At 44.1% G+C, this 18,736-nt stretch overlaps 1 protein-coding gene across 6 annotated transcripts; it reads right to left on the bottom strand.

Moving 5' to 3' along the window:
* Nucleotides 1-238: 238 nt before the first annotated feature.
* Nucleotides 239-18,434, bottom strand: CIPC (CLOCK interacting pacemaker). Of its 6 annotated transcripts, none has more exons than XM_025391476.1 (5): nucleotides 18,167-18,272; nucleotides 16,565-16,642; nucleotides 10,022-10,209; nucleotides 5,889-6,058; nucleotides 1,561-2,454 (listed from the first exon to the last, which is right to left on the bottom strand). In XM_025391476.1, exons 3-5 carry the CDS (start codon nucleotides 10,155-10,157, stop codon nucleotides 1,561-1,563), a joined length of 1,200 nt encoding a protein of 399 aa, XP_025247261.1. In that variant the 5' UTR covers nucleotides 10,158-10,209; nucleotides 16,565-16,642; nucleotides 18,167-18,272. The 6 variants fall into 6 exon arrangements, with proteins under 6 accessions (XP_025247257.1, XP_025247261.1, XP_025247263.1 ...); XM_025391478.1 differs by lacking the exon at nucleotides 18,167-18,272 and adding an exon at nucleotides 17,324-17,350; XM_025391472.1 differs by lacking the exon at nucleotides 16,565-16,642 and having other exon boundaries at nucleotides 239-2,454; nucleotides 18,167-18,434.
* Nucleotides 18,435-18,736: the final 302 nt, after the last annotated feature.

Genomic DNA, 18,736 nt, shown 5'->3' with positions numbered 1-18,736 from the left:
TTTTGAGACGGAGTCTCGCTCTGTTGCCCAGGCTGGAGTGCAGTGGCGCGATCTCGGCTCACCACAAGCTCCGCCTCCTGGGTTCACGCCATTCTCCTGCCTCAGCCTCCCGAGTAGCTGGGACTACAGGCGCCCGCCGCCTCGCCCGGCTAGTTTTCTGTATTTTTTTTAGTAGAGACGGGGTTTCACCGTGTTAACCAGGATGGTCTCGATCTCTTGACCTCGTGATCCGAAAGATTTTCAAGAGGATGAAATTTTAAAATAAGAGAATATTTTGAAACTTTACTACTTAGAAACATAGTTGCCTATTTAATGAAGCTGAAAAAAACATGTATCATCTGGAAACTCTGGTCATGGTCTCCATTTCGAGATAAACTTCATATAACCAACATTACACCTTTGGCTTTGTTGCCAATATCTAACACATGAAGGAAACACAGAAGACAATGCTCTATAACTGCTTCCCATCACTATGACATGGAACAAATGAAAATTTGGGGTGTGAAAAGAAAATGGGTAAGATGCTTTCCAATTTTTTGTAGACTTACCATACCTTCGAGACAACTGTATTTAATTCAAAGTTTATCAAGCATAATAATCACTTCTTTTATCAAAATAAAAGAAAAAGAAAAAAAAACAACATGGCAACAGAGTTAACTTATACTACATCCCCAGGAACCACTGAAACTATCCTTAAGATTTTTAGATATAAAACAGGATATACTGTTTCAAAAGAAGAGAGAAAAAAAGCCTAAGTTACCAGAATCGTCCAGCTCCTGACCATGAGATATGCCAGCCATGTCTATTTTCTTTAGCTTCTAAGTCAATAAAGCAATTCATCGACTATAATTCCAGATGGTACGCATCCATTCCACACCTTAAAATTTGGAAGTATTTTTTTGCCTGCTAGTTTAAGAAAAATCTGACTTGTAATGAAAGTCTAGGAGTCAGATGGTACTACCCTTTCCCTTGACTTTCAAGTTTAAGAAAACAAAGCGTTGAGTGATTAAGTGCTCGCACCCAGGTGCAACCTGTGCCGAGGGCATTTTAGGTCTTGCCCAACTAGCACGATGCCCTGTGGAATGCAAGCAACCTCCTCTTATTTCTCTCTGTGACTAAGACAGGCAAGGGAAGATCCATGAAGGTTTCCTTGTGTCACCTACTCCCTGGCTCAACAGGCGTTGCTCTGTATGCTCATTCGTGTTACTGCACCCTTGATCCTGGTGAGAGAGTGGGATGATGGGAGGTGACAGCAGGAAGAGCCCCACACAATCATCTCCTGCTTTGCCCCGTGATCCACTGAAGCACCTGCAGACTAAGGAAAAGGGGCTCAAGGGTACTCCCAAACTGAGGTCCTCAGCGGAACAGGGACATATGTATCCTGTGCCCAGACCACAAGTTAAGACAGCAGCCAGGTACTGGCACGTGGCTTCCTAAGTGAACCACGACACAGTTTAAGTTTAGAAGGAAAAGCTCTTACATAAGCTTTGGGAAACAGGAGTAGGTAACAGTAAATGAGCGAAAAGAACCACTCAAGTAACAGGAAAATATGCCTCTGTACTATATGTCTGGGTGATCAGAGAATGCTTCTAGGTCACTGCCTGTATTACTGGACCCAGGTGTTAAAGATGCCTGCAGCTTGGCCCAAGCCTGGGGGGCCCTGCTCTTGGTGGCTTCTATAAACAGCTGGGTTTGCTCCTTTAGCTGGTCTAGTTCTACCTGAGTTGCCTGGTTCTGACGAATCAACTCCTTGGTTTTCAAAGTGATCTCTAGCAAACCAGATTTGTGTAGGACTACTAGGGTATTCTGAAAGCGCCTATGTTTGCTCTGCCGCTGCTCTGAAAAGATATCTGGGCTGCGGCAGAGGTGCTCTGCAGCCCATAAAGGTGAGCTATAATTAGCGGACAGTGGTGAAAGGGGAGAGTTGCTCTCTAACCCATGGAGAGTGCTGTCTGATGCGCAGACAGGACTGGCGGGGGAAGCGAAGGTCAGACTGGGAGCTTTAGCCACGTGACTGCTGGATACTGGCTGAAGAGTCTGTGGACTTCCACCTGCCACCAGAGAGGGCACACCCTGCAGAGCTGAGTCCTCGGCAAGTTTGGCGCTGGGTGGTGCTGGCGTCGAGGGACTGGACGGAATAGCACCAACCTTGGTTGGCTCACTGGAAGACAAGCTAGGCCCAAGTCTCTCAGTACAGAGTTTCTTCTGCACTCCACTTGCTCCTTTTTCTTCTGGGCCAAGGGAAAGGCCCCTTTTGCCTGGATGTGGGGCTATTTTGGTGTAAGAATTCAGAATGGGCAAGTAGTTCCTGGAGTCGGACTTTTTCTCGCCAGTGTGGCATGGACTGACAGGAGATGGTACAGGTGGATGAAGGAATAAGAGCTGTGGCTGTGCTGAGATCACTTCAAAGGAGGGCTGGACAGTCCATGACTGGAGCTGGGATGAGCTGCTGCCCTGAAGACAAAGGAGGAGAGCAGCACACTACTCATTACTGCCGAAACGATAGAGGAGTGAAGCTTCTGTCAGAGGGGCAAGTGGATGCTCAAATGTTTAGAACAATTTCAAGGACAGCGCTTCCCTCACATAGTGGTTTGAACATCTATTTGTGTCTGATATCACAAATACTTTCTTAACTTTTTCTAAGGGAAAATTGGAGGAAACACCTATTTTTATTCAAGTGCTATCACTCAGAAAAATAAATGGGTAGGTAAAGCAATGACATAGCTAAGGTCATAACTGAAACAATAAAAATATTAATTTCCTGGTGTAAGTTAAAATATGACTTTACACCAAAGTATATCTTCATTTAGTTACATCTGGAACCTCTTTTACCTGAAAATAACTTTTGATTAAAAAGTAACATATTGGGCCGGGTGTGGTGGCTCATGCCTGTAATCCCAGTATTTTGGGAGGCTGAGGGAGGTGGATCACCTAAGGTCAGGAGTTCGAGACCAGCCTGGCCAACATGTGAAGCCCCATCTCTACTAAAAATACAAAAAATTAGCTGGGCGTGGTGGTGCATGCCTGTAGCCCCAGCTACTTGGGAGGCTGAGGCAGCAGAATCGCTTGAACCCGGGAGGTGAAGATCGCAGTGAGCCGAGATTGCGCCACTGCACTCCAGCCTGGGCGACAGAGCAAGACTTGGTTTCAAAAACAACAACAATAACAGAAAAAAAGAAAAAACAACCCATATTGTCAGGAGTCTATGGGTCCCTGTTTTTAAGGCAGTGACATCCAACAATCATAAAACCATTCAAAATAATAACAGCTACCATGTATTGGTGCTGACTATAGGCTACCACTGTGTATAATGTTTTACATGAGTTACTTAATCTATATAACAACCTCATGAGGTAGTTACCATTTCCCTTCATAAACAGGAAACTGAGGCTTAGAAAGTTGAAATAACTTGTTTTAAGTCACCAAGTTACTAAGTGATGCAGTTAGGATTCCATCCTCTGTCTGACTCTAAAACCCATCTGAGCCATTCTGCTATACTGCCTTTGTTTTATTACTCCTCAATTATGCATTACTTTTTAATTGAAGTATTGATTCAGACGAAATCTAATAAAGAAGGACATGGCTACTTGTCTCCAATGTTTGAAAGCCAATCCAGTTCCAACCTGGTCCCAAAAATCTGAGTGTAGATAAAGCCAGGCAAAGGGCAAGTCTGACAGAGGTTCACATCCTCAGTGGGGTCAGGTGGAGTCATCTGATTTATCTGAAGAACATTAAGAACTATCTTCCCATACATGTACATGCGCACACCATTTTGCACACATTTCAGTTTCTTGGATGCAAGGTTAGGAACTTTAGGCCAACTATAATTCATTTCCCATGCGAAGGCTGGAACGATCTGGAGTCCTCTTGATGTTCAAATATACTCCAGGATATACTAAGGCAAGCAATGCTAGGGCCAGAAACCACATTTCCTTGTCATAGGAGATCCAAAATCAAGAGGTCTTTTGAAGTAGAGATCAGCCTGTTCCAGCTCAGTCAGAAGCAAAACTTCATGCCCTCTCTAGGGATGACCTACTAGGCAAATGGATCTGGAAAATATCTAATGCATTGCTTTCCCATGATTTTACTGGACTGTACTTCCTAATGCTACTGTTATGCCCACTGTCCTAACAGATACTTAGCTGACTTGTTCTAATTATTAGATTTTACAAATTGTATTATTCATGTTGAAATCACCTGAGGGAATACGGAACAAAATTTTAGACTTGGACAGGATCTCAGAATCATTTCACATAAACCCTTCATATTAAAGATGAAAAAACTGATATCCATCATGGTTAATTATGTACAAGATCACACTGTCTAGTTACAGAGATGGAATCAGACTCTCAAAAGAAAAATATCTAAAACCAAGCAGCCATAATCAAGACATTACACAATATGCAGAGGGTTTTAAATATGTAACATTATTTTAATTTTAGAATATGCTGGATTCTAGTATGTTTTTTAAAAACGAAACAAAACTAGACTACTCCCTTAGGTCAGCCCCTTAGCTCCTGATCAGACCCAGGAGCCTTTCTGGCGGGTCTTTGTCCTGAAGAATGTGGCTCTGCTGGAAAAGCCTACTCACTCCGTAACTGTGTGTGTGGGCTGTTCTCAGCCTTCTGGAGCTGCCAGCCTAGCCTACAACAAAGAAGGGATATAAACACAGACACACAAGAAAAGGACAAGGAAGCCAGAGAGGAAGGCAGGGAGAAAAAGAACTGGGAGAAAGGAAGCCCAGGAGAAGCACTGACAGCACTGGTGGGGCCGGGGCAATCTCACGTGGGCTTCATTTCCTGTCTCTATTATTTCTTTTCCTTTCAATAAGGAGAGCCATGCTTCCAGCTGAGATATGATTTACCAAGCAAAAATCTTCAAATTCCTTTTCAGAACTCACCAGGCTGCCTTGTTGAAAATCAGTTTGTGTTCCTCATACATAACTAGGTAATAGCTAAGACATTAAGATTTCCTGTCGGGTTAAAGCCATGTTCTAACCTTTTACCCTAAGGAGGGAAAAGTCAACTACTCAAGCCAGATTTCAAATTTCACTATCTTCAAGTAGCCTCATCAATGAACCCATATCAGAACTGATATATTTTCAGAGGAAAGTACAGTAAGACTAAATTTCTTTGGCTGAAATCAATCTTTTCTATTCTCAAACTTCTCTATTCTAACTTAACCAAGTTTATATGATCAAGTTCTCAGTTTCGAACACTAGAGCTTAACTTAGATTTTCATCTAAATCTTTTCTTTCATATCTAAACAATAATCATATAATATACACAGTAATGTAATGAAGCCCCAAACAGGATGTGTTTCCACTCCACAACAATGCTGTGTGGATTCTGCTGGTATTCCCATACTTGAACCAGGAGCAGCTTCATCACTAATGATGGGCTCTGGCTGACTACTAAGAAAATGCTCAGTGTATGACATAAGAAACAGGGAAATTGCCTCTACTTCTGAGATAAATGCATTCTACATTCTTAAATTCCCAGGGCAATTCATATTAAAAAGAGCTTCTTTTGTTTCTACCCTAAACTCTGCCACATGTTAGAATGCACCACTGAAGTTATGCCATTTCTGCTTGGTTCCTCTATATACATTTCAGGGTCCCTTTGGACAAACTATGAATACAGAAATAAAACAACCTAGCTGTCTCAAAAATGAGAACACACATCATGATTCTTGTATTCCTTTTTAAAACAGTGTCACACTTGAAAGATAACATCTGCTCCCCAGGAGAGAAAGTACACATTGGTGTGGTTCTAGTGGTCTGTTTCTAAAATCTCTCCTTGGCAGAGAATATAAATCTCTTCCTTTATACACAGGAAGCTCAGAAATTTTTATTTGCAAAGCCTTTAGGTGATATTAGTCCTCCTCACCTGTTTGACCAGCACATTCTTCATGACGACCATGGGAGACAGGGTAGGGAAGGCATTCTTTGCAGTTTTGGAGTTCTGCCTCGGCCTCTCTTCTCTGCTCCAGCCTAAGGCGCTCAGCATGTCCTCGGACTCCATCTGCTCTGCGGAGCTCAGACATTCCGAGCTCCCATCTGGTGGGCAGAAGAATGGTCAATTCACTTAGGCTCTAGACTAGAGGTTCTTAACCAGGCTCCTAAGGAGCTATGGACCTCTTGAAATTGAAAGCAACACTTGTGATGTGTTTTTGTGAATTTTATTAAGAAGGAGGCTTTTAGCTTTCATTGGCTTTTCAACGGGATCCATAATTAATCCCTCCTCCACCAAAGATTAAGAATTATTGCCCTAGGACAATTTTGATTTCCTTTCTAACTCTCTTACAGACAAAAACCTGCCTCAATTAGGGCTCACATGAAAGTAATCATCACCAGTCTACAGGATAAATGAGTTTGAGGCTTCAACGTTAGTTTATTACTTTTGAGAATCTGTTGTTGAGAAAGGAGATGGGTATGGCCCAAGGTAGGATTAAGACCTTCAGAGGCTCTGGGTACCCCAAGAGGTAATTACATTTAAAAAAACAAAACCAATCTGTAAACCTCAAAACAACCGCATTTTATCCAGTTTAAGGAAGACTGTATGACTAGAAGGATATGCATCAATGGAAATATTATTTAGAATCTCCAGTGACCCTTTTAAAAAAATTATAAATGTTGGGATCCTTCCCTTGATCTACTGAAGTGATTTACCTGGTTCCATAGTAGCGTATTTTCACAAAACACAAGTAATCCAAATGTACACCTCTAGTTAAGAACCATTAGACCGAAAACGAATGAGCCCAGAAGCAATGTACATATTGAGTGCCCAGATCTTGGTTTCTAAATGCCATTCTGCACATAAAGGAAATGAGGGCTCCTTGGAGAAACAGCTGATTCCAAGACTTTGACAGGGAAGATACGAGATAAGCCTGGACAGCTTGTTGTCCCAGAAAGCAAAGAAGTGCTCAAACACTAACAGAGACATGTCAAAGAGACACAAGAGCTATCTTGAAGGGACTCCCGCTGGTCAAATTTGAGACAATTTGAGTATCAGAAATCATGATTTTAACGGATTGACAAACCGAATTACAAAAGAATTCCATGACTACATTAGTGATACTCAAAGACGAGGGAGGAGGGAAAGCACTTTTTACAGAAGAATGTCTTAATGTACGAAGAATGGTAAAATTAGAAGATCACCACTTTTTTCTTTGAGACAGAGTTTCACTCTTGTTGCCCAGGCTGGAGTGCAATGGCACGATCTCAGCTTACCACAACCTCCGCCTCCCAGGTTCAAGCGATTCTCCTGCCTCAGCCGCCCGAGTAGCTGGGATTACAGGCATGTGCCACCACGCCCGGCTAATTTTGTATTTTTAGTAGAGACAGGGTTTCTCTATGTTGGTCAGGCTGGTCTCGAACTCCTGACCTCGGGTAATCCACCTGTCACAGCCTCCCAAAGTGCTGAGATTACAGGTGTGAGGCATCACGTCCGGCCAAAATCACCACTTTTAAACCACCAATGTACTGATTCAGGCAAAGATCATCAATGGATGCTAACTCTGGTAAAGAGTTTGTTGGGGAATAGGATAGTCACACAATTATGAAGTATTGTATGATCTTATAAAAAATAAATTACTTATTAATTACAAAGAGAAAAGGGTACTTTAACAATAAAGAAATCTGGTACACACTATCTTAGCCAAGTGATCAACCAACCAGAGCATCACCAAGAGTAAGACTAACTTACGAGTCTCCACATGTGTTGCAATGGGAAGGATACAACATCAACAACATAATATTCTGGTCAAGATGCTAATCCTGACCCTAATAATGGGGATACTACCAGAAAATCCAGGGTGTGAGACATTCTACAAAGCAACAGGCCTGACTCATTCAAAGATGTCAATGTCATAAAAGAAAGAATAAAAAGCAAAGATAAGATATGGGGGTGGTTATAGACTAAACCAGACTAAAGGACAGGACAACTAAATCCAATGCTCAATCTTCAGTTGGATTCTGGATCCAAAAGAGACAAAAAGATAAACAGCTGTAAAGAAAATTATTGGGACAATGGGGGAAAATCTGAATATGCAGTGTAGCTAATGATAAGTATCAGTGTTAAATTTCTTAGGTATGATAATGATATTATAACTATATAGAAGAATGTCCTTGTTTTTAAGAAATTTGTACTGAAGCTATATAGGGGTAAAATGTCAAGTGTTTGCAATTTACTTTCAAATAATTCAGTGTGTGCATGTGTGTGTGCGCGTGTGTGTGTAGAGAGAGACAGAGAGAAGGCATATATGACAAAAAGATAGATATATGGGGTATACATTTGCTTTTGTATAGATTTGAAATTTTTTGAAAGACAAATGCAGTAATTAAAATGGGAAAAACTGTCTTGATTTTACAAATTTCATCCTACTCCAAGGTAACTGGAATAACTCAGGTAGTGAGGAAATCACTGGCACGTGGCCCAAGAGTGGCTAGACGCATTCCAGTGGCATTCACTGGGGCTACTTTCTGGGGCATAATGAGTTTGATTATTTTAATACCACTTTATGTCTGAGTAGTACAATATTCTTAAAACAACTGGCCTGACAAAGTTGAAGTTGTTAGAAGTGTCAAAATGTCAACAGTACTGGAAATAATAGATGGTAAGATTATTGATAATGTTTATTTTCTTCTTCGTGGTTTCCTACATGTCCAAGCTTCTATAATGAGCATGTATTCATGAAATGAAAAACAGACAAAAAGCAAACATGATATCGAAAGAAAAAAAAGAGACACTAGGCCTCCAATGTTTCCCAAACCTGTCTGACCATACAACAAAAACACTTGTTTTTTTAAAAACCCACATTCCAGGCCCTGTCCAGACCCTTGAAAGAGTCTCCAGGAGGGAGATCTGGTGATCAATATTTTTAACAAATGCCTCAGGTGAGCTTTATGATGAGGCAGGCTTGGGAAACAATGCTGAGAGAGAGAAGAAAAATCCAAAGGGAAGGTTGGCCCGCCCTTCCCTGGACTGTCCTGGCCCTGGGCAGGGCAACTAATTCCTCTTAATCTAATCCCTTGGTTGGAGCTCTGTTCCTCTTTGAGCAACAGTCTATTTATAATTTGCCTTTTCAAGCAGCATGCCTACAGGGAGAAAATATGCCAATCTAAAGACAAGAGAGTTCTAGTTTTCCTAACAGCTGCATTTCTCACTATAAGTTAATAAATCAAAATTGATTGTCCTTCTGAGTCTGGATAATACAAATTTTCTCCTTGAGAGGGTTCTACTCTCAGGATGTTGACTTGGCTAGAATCCCTCAGCATCACCCCCTCTGCATCCCCTGCGCCAAAAATCACACTAGCACCATATTCAAGCCACTACCCTCAGACCGGGAAATTAAAAAAGAGCCCCAGCACAAAATTAAAAGATTCAATGTATATTCAGCTAGCCCGTTTCGGTAAGGTTTAAGAAAAACTTGTAAGGAAAACTGTTCTATTTTCTTATCTCTAATAGATACTCAAGTTTAGAGCTGGGCCAGGAGGCTCACAGTCCAAATACAAAATGCATCGAGACTCGGGGGGAGGGGTTGTTGGAGGGGTACATTTCTAAACACAGCAAAACTACTTTCTCAATGAAAAAGGTACCTTACAAATTACATACAATATTACTTTTATTTAACTGGCAGTCTTCAAATTTGTTACATGGCAACTACATGCAGTAGCATTTTTTCCTCTACAATATAATAATTCCTGTGAAAAAGGAAGTAAAACAACAGAATTATGAGTATTTAAATATTTTTCCAGTGATCAGTTGCAATAGTTGGAAGTGTAAGATTCAGAGTCTAAGTTGAAAAAAGATGTCAAATAATTCTTTCAGAACTAACCCTACGGTGACTTTGATGGGTACCCTGACATATGGCATCAGAATTACCATTTTAAAGCATCAGGTAAGTATTTACCCTGTGCGTGAAAGCATCCCATCCTTATCACATAAATGAGTTTTGGGGAGGAAATTTTTTGGGCAAAGCATTCACTCACAAAACAGAGGAAGGATAAGATATTTTTAACCTGAAAAGCCAGAGTCCTTGTCTGACTCAGCAGCAGCCATCCCGAGCTGACGAGCCACTTTCTTCATCTCTGTGCCTTTGCCTACTTTGGCGGAGAGTCTTCTGGGGCTCTCTCTGGATGGGTTTTTCCTCTCCATGGTTTATTCAGCTGGAGGCAGATTCATTGGTACTCTTTTCATCTGGACTGCCCTATGAAAAACAATTATATAAGAAGTCACTGCCTGGAGAGCTGAAACAGGTGATCCAGATAGTGAATAAAGTATGGGCAAAGAACACTGGCCTCACCCACTTTAGCTTTATTTTCCTCAGAGGTCTCAACTGACAAAAGTTTCAAGTTTACTAAACAGAAGGTTTCCACCCATAAGGAGATTCACCGTCCTCTGGCTGCCCTCTAATTCCATTACAAATTCAAGGCACACAAACCACATTCAACATAGCTTTGTAAACTGCTAACAAAGGCACATTTGATTAGGCTTCTTGCAATGGGTAACAAAATGAACTCACCAGAGGGGAAAGGGGACAGGGGAGTGAAGACAAGGGAAAAGGAAGATGGGAGAAGAGAGAGGGCAGAAGGAGGGGGAGAGGGGAAAGGGGAGAGGAGAAGAGAGACACCACGAGGCTTGCTTTCCTCGTGTACATTTGCAGGCTCATGACCTACTGCCACCTCCCACAGTGTAGTGTTTCTCAAATTAACCTCTAAATCCTTTGGCTGAGGTACTGAACAGAGAGCAAAAACAACTCCCTATACCCAATGCTACTTTTAGGCTTAAAAAACACTTTTATGGGCAAACAATATCATATATAATAAAAAGCTTATAATATGTGTTACTATTAGTGTTATCTTACTTGAGTCTCACAATGTCATCTTCAGTTGCTATCTCATTTTACAGGGGAGGAAACTGAGGCTCAGATAAGTTACAGTCAATCATCTAAAAATATTGATAAATATTGCCACTGTAAATTAGGCATTGTGCAAGGACTGGGTTTATAGAATGAACAGAATAGAACAGAATAGGCATCTGTCACTTCCTTCTTGTAGCTTATGATCTAGAGAGAGACAGTCATTAATCAAGTAATCACTCAACTAGCGACCATTTTGATAAGAGCTATAAATGGGAGGGTCTAACAGTCTGGGGGACTCAGGAAGTGCTCTGTAGCTGGGATCTGGAGGATCAGGAATTAGTAGGAGTTAAGTGAAAGGCATATTCCAGGCAGTGTGAAGGCTCTAAGGGAGCAAGGGGCTTGGCACAAGCAAATAACTGAAAGGCTAGAGCACAGTGTAGAAGGGTATAATGCCACGCACTGATGACAGACTGGTAGTCAGGGAATAGACAGGCAACACCTTGGAATCCATGTTGGAAGGATTTTAGATATTAACTTAAAAGCAATGGGAAGTCATGGAAGAATTTTAACCAGAAGTATGACATGATCAGATGTGCATTTTATTTATCTTATTTTTTGAGACAGTGTCTCACTCTTGTCGCCCAGGCTGCAGTGCAGTGGCATGATCATGGCTCGCTGCAGCCTAGACTGCCCAGATGGAAGCGATCCTCCCACCTCAGCCTATGGAGTAGCTGGGACTACAGGCACGTAGCACCACACCTGGCTAATTTTTTATTTTTTGTAGAGAAAGGATCTCACTTTGTTGCTTGGGCTGGTCTTGAACTCCTGGCCTCAAGCAATCCTTCCACCATGGGCTCGGCTCTGTGCCTTGGCTTGGCTTGGCATCCCAAAGTGCTGGGATTACAAGTGTGCACCAGCTTTGCATTTTAAAAGCATTCTGGATGCTGAACTGAGGCTAAAGTGGAAAAAGGCAAGAGCGGCATTGAGATCATTTAGTTGCTACCGTGATAGTCCAGGTGAATTAAGGTGGTGGAGATGGGGAGAAGAAAAACATGGAGGCCCACCTGATGGGACCTGGTTATTGTACTGGGGGCTGGGGGGAAGATGGTGGTACCACTTTCTCAGCTAGGGAGCCCAAGAAGTGCACAGAAGGGAGTTGGGAGGGTGGGGGCAGGGTGGCATGGTCATGTAGATTTGGTCATGTAGAGACTGAAGTTACTGTGGGTCATCTAAGTGGAGATCCTGGGTAGGCAGTCACATATAAGACTGAAGCCCAGGAGAGAGGCTTATATTTACTCCAGTGATACACAGCTCGTCCACAGCAGACCCAGACCTAGACCAACAGTGCCAAGAATAAGACCAATCAGTCCTTCAAATTGCTGGCTGAGGATAAGAACATTACAGGTATTTTAACATGGCCATTTAGTCACCAAGGAATGGCAACTGTAAGGCCAACATGATAAGAACACAAAGAATACTGTGGGGATAAGGAGAATAGGCCAACAGGGAACATGACAATAATGAAACTAGGAAGATGCAAGCAAAGTCTTGTGATGTTTTAATTCACGATGCACTCCTGACTCTATCCCGTTGTCCTCTGAGTGAAGAAAAACACAAGCCCCCTGCCAAATAGCACTGTATCTAGAATATCCTGGAGTGCCAAGTCTGGACATTCCTGCTAATATAAGATCTAGTGAAGAACATTAACTACCCTAGAAACAGTTCAAAATAAAATTAAATAGAAGACAAGGATGCTTATAAGCAACCCTCTTGCTCATACTTTTGCATACTGTAGGAGCAGACTAAAGGGAACACAAACTGGACTGAATGAGAGTGAATTTTAAACACGATTCCAAGTAAAAATCATTCTGCCCCATATCTAACTCATTTAAGGGGACTGGCTTCCTCATTCAACTGACATCAAATCAAGTACTCCCACAGGTCACACGTTTAATCCTATGTGCATAAAAGATAAACAATGGCACTGTCACATCTTGCAGAGAACTATGCAAAAGCAAGGTCTATCTGACAGCTATGAAATTTGACAGCATGGACGGCCCAGCTTAAAAAGTAGACTAAAGTGTAAAACTACATCTCTAATTAAATCAGGATCCTTTTGTATGAAATTCAACAAATGTGCACAGTATAATTTTCCTAAAATAATACTGTCCAAAAGTGAATAGAAGCCTTCTGCAAAATGAAAGTAGATGAGGCTTGTGGATGGGCATTCAAACTAATTCATGTCGGACCAGGCTGTTGATTTAGATTAGGAGGGTAGCTCACGTTAGTTGCAACTAATTAAGAATCTTACTTAGGTTCTTGAAGTTTCACATTATCTTACTAAACATGGATTCTTTTACAGGTACTTTAGATAATGCATCCCAATTTAGTCTTCTACAATCCTTGTGGCAAAACAATGAAAAAGGTCTTGCTATTATTATTAAAGTGTAGTCAATGGAAATACAGAAAATACACAGGAAATACACAGGAATTTATTCTGGCTTATTGAGAATTTGTAGGATAACAGATAATTGATCATGGAGTCAAAATACTGAAACAAGGCCAGGCGCGGTGGCTCAAGCCTGTAATCCCAGCACTTTGGGAGGCCGAGACGGGCGGATCACGAGGTCAGGAGATCGAGACCATCCTGGCTAACACGGTGAAACCCCGTCTCTACTAAAAATACAAAAAACTAGCCGGGCGCGGTGGTGGGCGCCTGTAGTCCCAGCTACTCGGGAGGCTGAGGCAGGAGAATGGCATAAACCTGGGAGACGGAGCTTGCAGTGAGCTGAGATCGGGCCACTGTACTCCAGCCTGGGTGACAGAGCGAGACTCCGTCTCAAAAACAAAAAAAACAAAACAAAACAAAAAAAACAAAATACTGAAACAGTGACAATCGGTTTTTGAGGCTCAGAAAACAATACTCCAAAGTATGGCACTTTAGCATAACGAGTGCTTTGTTGCTGCTTTTTGTTTTTTCTGAGACTGTGTCTTGCTCTGTCACCCAGGCTGGAGTGCAAGGCCACAAACACGGGCTCACTGCAGCCTCGACTTCCTGGCCATAAAGAAATTATCTGACCTGTCTTGTCTGATAGTAGATCATAAAACCCTCATTCATTCCAGAATGGGTCCTGCCCTATAACAGAGAGGAAGGAATGCTACACAGAGGTCAAGAATAATTCTAGACAGACAGACCTTGCTGGGTTTCCCACCTCACTCCTTTACTATTAGATCATACTCTTTTGTTTGATTTTTCTTTTGTTTTGTTTTTTATTTCTAGACGGATCACATGCTGTTGCTCAGGCTAGAGTGCAGTGGCACGATCACGGCTAACTGCAGACTCGATCTCCTGGGCTAAAGTGATCCTCCTGCCCTAGCCTCCTGAGTAGCTGGGACTCCAGGTGCATACCACCACACCCAGCTAATTTTTAAATTTTTTGTAGAGACTGGGTCTTGATATGTTGCCCGAGCTGGTCTTGACCTCCTGAGCTCAAGCAATCCTCCCACCTCAGCCTTCCAAAGTGCTGGGATTACAGGCATGAGCCACCATGCCTAGCCAGATCATACCCTTTTTGTCCAATCATATTTCTACATGGCCGTCCATTCTTCATCAAACCTAAGCATAAAAATAGACAGTTTTGCCTGAGTTTGGGAGGCTTCAATTCTGAAGACTCCTGTGTCATAACAAAACTTTGATTAAATAAAACTGTTATGTTTTTCTCTTGTTAACCTTTCTTTTGTTATGGGAGGGTCAACTAAGACCCTTATGGTAGGTGAGGAAAGGTATCACAGAGGTAAGTTAAAAAGAGAACAGATGCTAAATTTAGATCCTGGGAAGTTGCTGGCAGTTGGAAATAAAGAATGCAAAATCGACTTTAGGATGGAAAATTGACTATTTTTGATATGAAAATGATTAAAAATATGAAAGCCTCTGTCTTCAGTAAAGTTCTCTTAAGCAGCAGAAAGCCTTAGCATTGCAGCCAGGGAGGCTCATATGGGATGTGGAACAAAGGGCTACATCCCTTCCCAAACTTTATTCTTTCGGAGGAGCAGCAGCAGTGCCCTCCTGGGAGTGGCTGAGTGACCCACTCACACACATAAAGCCCTCAACAGGAGAGAAGCAGAGAGTGATGCCATTTGCTACTGGTGTTGTCAACCCCCAAATTTGCAAGGCAAAGTCTGAAAACCTCAAGAAGTTGCTTTTTTTCCTCTTAGATATTAGTTTACAATAAAATTAGATGCTCACACACTGACTAGGAGTTGAAAATGGGTTACTAAGCTCTTACCCACTGTGTCCTTTCTGCTTCCTGACACAGACTGGAAATCACTCACGCTGCTTTACAAATGCATGTACCTTACTCTGCATTAAAAGGGCTAATTTAAGCTCCAAAACTGTCAGAATTTACCCTAATTGGGCCTCTTATGCATATATATGTAACACATTGTTCAAAAGTTTCCCAGAAAGCATAGTACACACTAAAACTCATAATGGAAAGTGAATCAGGCTGGGCGTGGTGGCTCACGTCTGTAATCCCAGCACTTTGGGAGGCGGAGGCGGATGGATCACCTGAGGTCAGGAGTTCGAGACCAGCCTGGCCAACATGGTGAAACCCTGTCTCTACTAAAAATATAAAAATTAGCCGAGCGTGATGGCACACATCTGTAATCCTAGCAACTTGGGAGGGCGAGGCAGGAGAATCCCTTGAACCCGGGAGGTGGAGTTGCAGTGAGCCGAGATGTTGCCACTGCATTCCAGCCTGGGTGAAGAATGAGACTCCGTCAAAAAAAAAAAAAAAAAAAAGCGGGGTTGGGGGGAAGGAAGGAAGGAGAGGGGGAATCGGAATCAGAGCCAAGCACGGTGGCTCACGTCTATAATCCCAGCAGCACCTTGAGAGGCCAAGGCGGGTAGATCACCTGAGGTCAAGAGTTTGAGACCAGCCTGGTCAATATGGTGAAACGCTGTCTCTACTAAAAATACAAAAATTAGCTGGGCTTGGGGGTGTGTGCCTGTAATCCCAGCTACTCAGGAGACTGAGGCATGAGAATAGCTTGAACCTGGGAGGCAGAGATTGTAGTAAGCCAAGATTGTGCCTCTGCACTCCAGCCTGGAGAAAGAACGTGAATCAATAAATATATGTTTATATAAGGGGACAAAATTCAAAATCCTAGCAAGTGCTCCAAAGCACTTAGTTCTTACTACTCTTTTTGCACTTCTGACATTAGTCTAATTATTTGTCTCCTTAACCTTGAGTTGTTTTTTTCATCTTTGCAACCTCAGCCCCCAACAATTAACATGAGGCATTCAATAGAGTAGTAAATTCCAACAATTCGGCCGGGCGAGGTGGCTCAAGCCTGTAATTGCAGCACTTTGGGAGGCCGAGACGGCGGATCATGAGGTCAGGAGATCGAGACCATCCTGGCTAACACAGTGAAACCCCGTCTCTACTAAAAAATACAAAAAACTAGCCGGGCGAGGTGGCAGGCGCCTGTAGTCCCAGCTACTCGGGAGGCTGAGGCAGGAGAATGGTGTATGTAAACCCGGGAGGCGGAGCTTGCAGTGAGCTGAGATCTGGCCACTGCACTCCAGCCTGGGCGATAGAGCGAGACTCCTTCTCAAAAAAAAAAAAAAAAAAATTTCCAACAAATCTCAGACCTGCTGAGTCTCTCTGACAGCTCTAGTAGCTTAGCAGCACAGAAATACCTGAACAGCTTGAAGGTCAAGATTCTGCATTTCCAAACACCATGGTCACCTTAAGATCTAACCTCCATGTCTGGTCCCCTGCAGGAAAAAGATATTTCATCTACCCCTTATTCTAAGATGAAACCTCAGGGACAAATCCACCATCCAAATTAAAGCTTGGTCTAATCCACAAACAATCTTTGTGAAGATTTGTCCTTATGATTAAAAAGGAGATCCAAGGGTTACAAGAAAAGGATCTGAAATGCTGCTTTCAGATCTCTCCTTTTATAGACACTTGGCAACATTCCTGGGAGCTCAAGTTCCCTTTAAAATGTGTCACGTGTATAACATGTGTGCCTGGACAGAAGAGTGAGGTAAAAGCCCAACCACAGGCTTAAATACAATAAAGTGATAAGGTCGCAGAAAGAAAACCTTGAGTAATCCCAGTTCGAATTATAAGCACATTACTAGGTGTTCTCCAAAGTCATTTTCTTTTGGCCTGCATATTCAGAGATACCATTCTGGGAGGAGGTCTGTGTATTTTAACAGTGGAAAAACCCTGTCTACCTAAATGTCTAATATTCATCTTCCCTTTCACATTCATTCCATTTCTCCAACTTAGCTGAAAATTCGTGTTAAAGATCTTGAACCCCAATTCCATACAATTTCCTATGTTTGAGACCAGTTTGGCTCTATTTTCACCTTTCAAAGGGAGATGAGCTTAGAGAACTTTCTCCGATCCCCTGCTGCAATTAGTTCACAGTAACAGTGCCCACCTACCCATTCGCACCAGCCCACGTTGCATCTGTGCCAGGCAGCATGTGCACCCTCCAGGCATCCACCAGCCTGCCAGCTCAGCAGGGCCGAACTGGGCAGACCCTAGTACTGTGCTGTGACTGGCATACCACCAGCCTTCCAGGGCAAACGCCCAGGCAATGCATACTGCCAGGACTTAAGCAATAACAGCGAGCCTAGCTCCAGCCTGTGACCTGGGCCGGGATCAGAGCTCCCCCGAAGCCACCCACTAACCACTAACTCCTTACTTGGCACTGCCCACCTTCTCCCCCAAAACACTACCCCCGGCACCAAGCCTGGCAAGCTGGCCACTCAAGAGAAACAACCAGCAACGTGGGTGACGGCAGGTCTCTGGAAAAGGCCACACACCTGTGCCCTGGGGCCAGAACAGGGTACCACCCCCGACCTCAAACTGGAAGCCCAGGACCTTCGCCCAGTTACCAGTTCTGGCGCCCACTCACCTGCCCACTGCCTAGCCCTCAGCTCCCAGCCGGGCTGGACTCCAAGCTCTCTCCCCGCCCAGCCGACTGGCGGTTGCGCCTAGGGCTAGACCAGGGCCCACCTGCCCGTCACACAAGCCCCCTCCCCACACGCAGCCCTCTCCTCACCGGCGATTCCCTCTCCCACGCCCCTCACAGCAAAGCCAACAACCCTCACTCCCACCATTTGGCCCTCTGTCCCCCGAAAGTCCCAGTTTGCCCCTCTTGCCTACTCGCTCCTCTTCCTCTCTCCCCTACTTCCCTCTCCTTTCCCCACGCTTCTCGCCCAATCCCTCTCCCGTCGCCAACCCTGCTCCCCTCCTCCCAGACCCAGCCCTCCCTTTCTCACCGAGGGCCGGGGTCGCAGCTCCACGACCGGCCCCCGTGGGTCAGGTGGCGCATGCGCGAGCACGGCCCCGCGGCACCATGACAACCTCGTCGTCGCGGGGTGTCTCGCTATCTCCACAGCCTCCCGCCCATTTCTCCTCCCCACCGCCTCCGCGACGTCTTTCGCCAGCCACGTGACTCGGCTCGGAGGACCCAGCACCATGGAGACCCCACGCTCTTCTCCTAGAAGGGGCCTTGGAGACGCGCCCTTTCCCCGCCCCCGCCGGAAGAGCAGGCCGACTCGGGGCGGGGCCGGCGCTCAGAGGCCTACGCTCAAAGGCCTACGCTCTCTCCGCGGCCTGAGGGCGTCTCTATGGTTGGTTCCTGAAGCCCCGCCGCCATTTTGTACGGGTGCCTTGAGCAATGAGCGTCTTGGGCACGGTTTCGAGGCGGGGTTCCGAGGAGCCGGGGGTGGGGCCAGCTTGGAGCGGATACAGCAAAAGGTGCGACTCTCGCACTGTAGTGGTGCGTGCCGCCGTGCCGCCGTGCCGCCGTGCCGCCGTGCCGCCGTTGGGGTGGGGGCCGGGGCGAG

Source organism: Theropithecus gelada, chromosome 7b, assembly GCF_003255815.1.
Source record: "Theropithecus gelada isolate Dixy chromosome 7b, Tgel_1.0, whole genome shotgun sequence".
In the NCBI taxonomy this organism is placed as follows: Eukaryota; Metazoa; Chordata; class Mammalia; order Primates; family Cercopithecidae; genus Theropithecus; species Theropithecus gelada.
The sequence above is the reverse complement of the archived record's forward strand: the minus strand, read 5'-3'. Positions and strand labels throughout refer to the sequence as shown.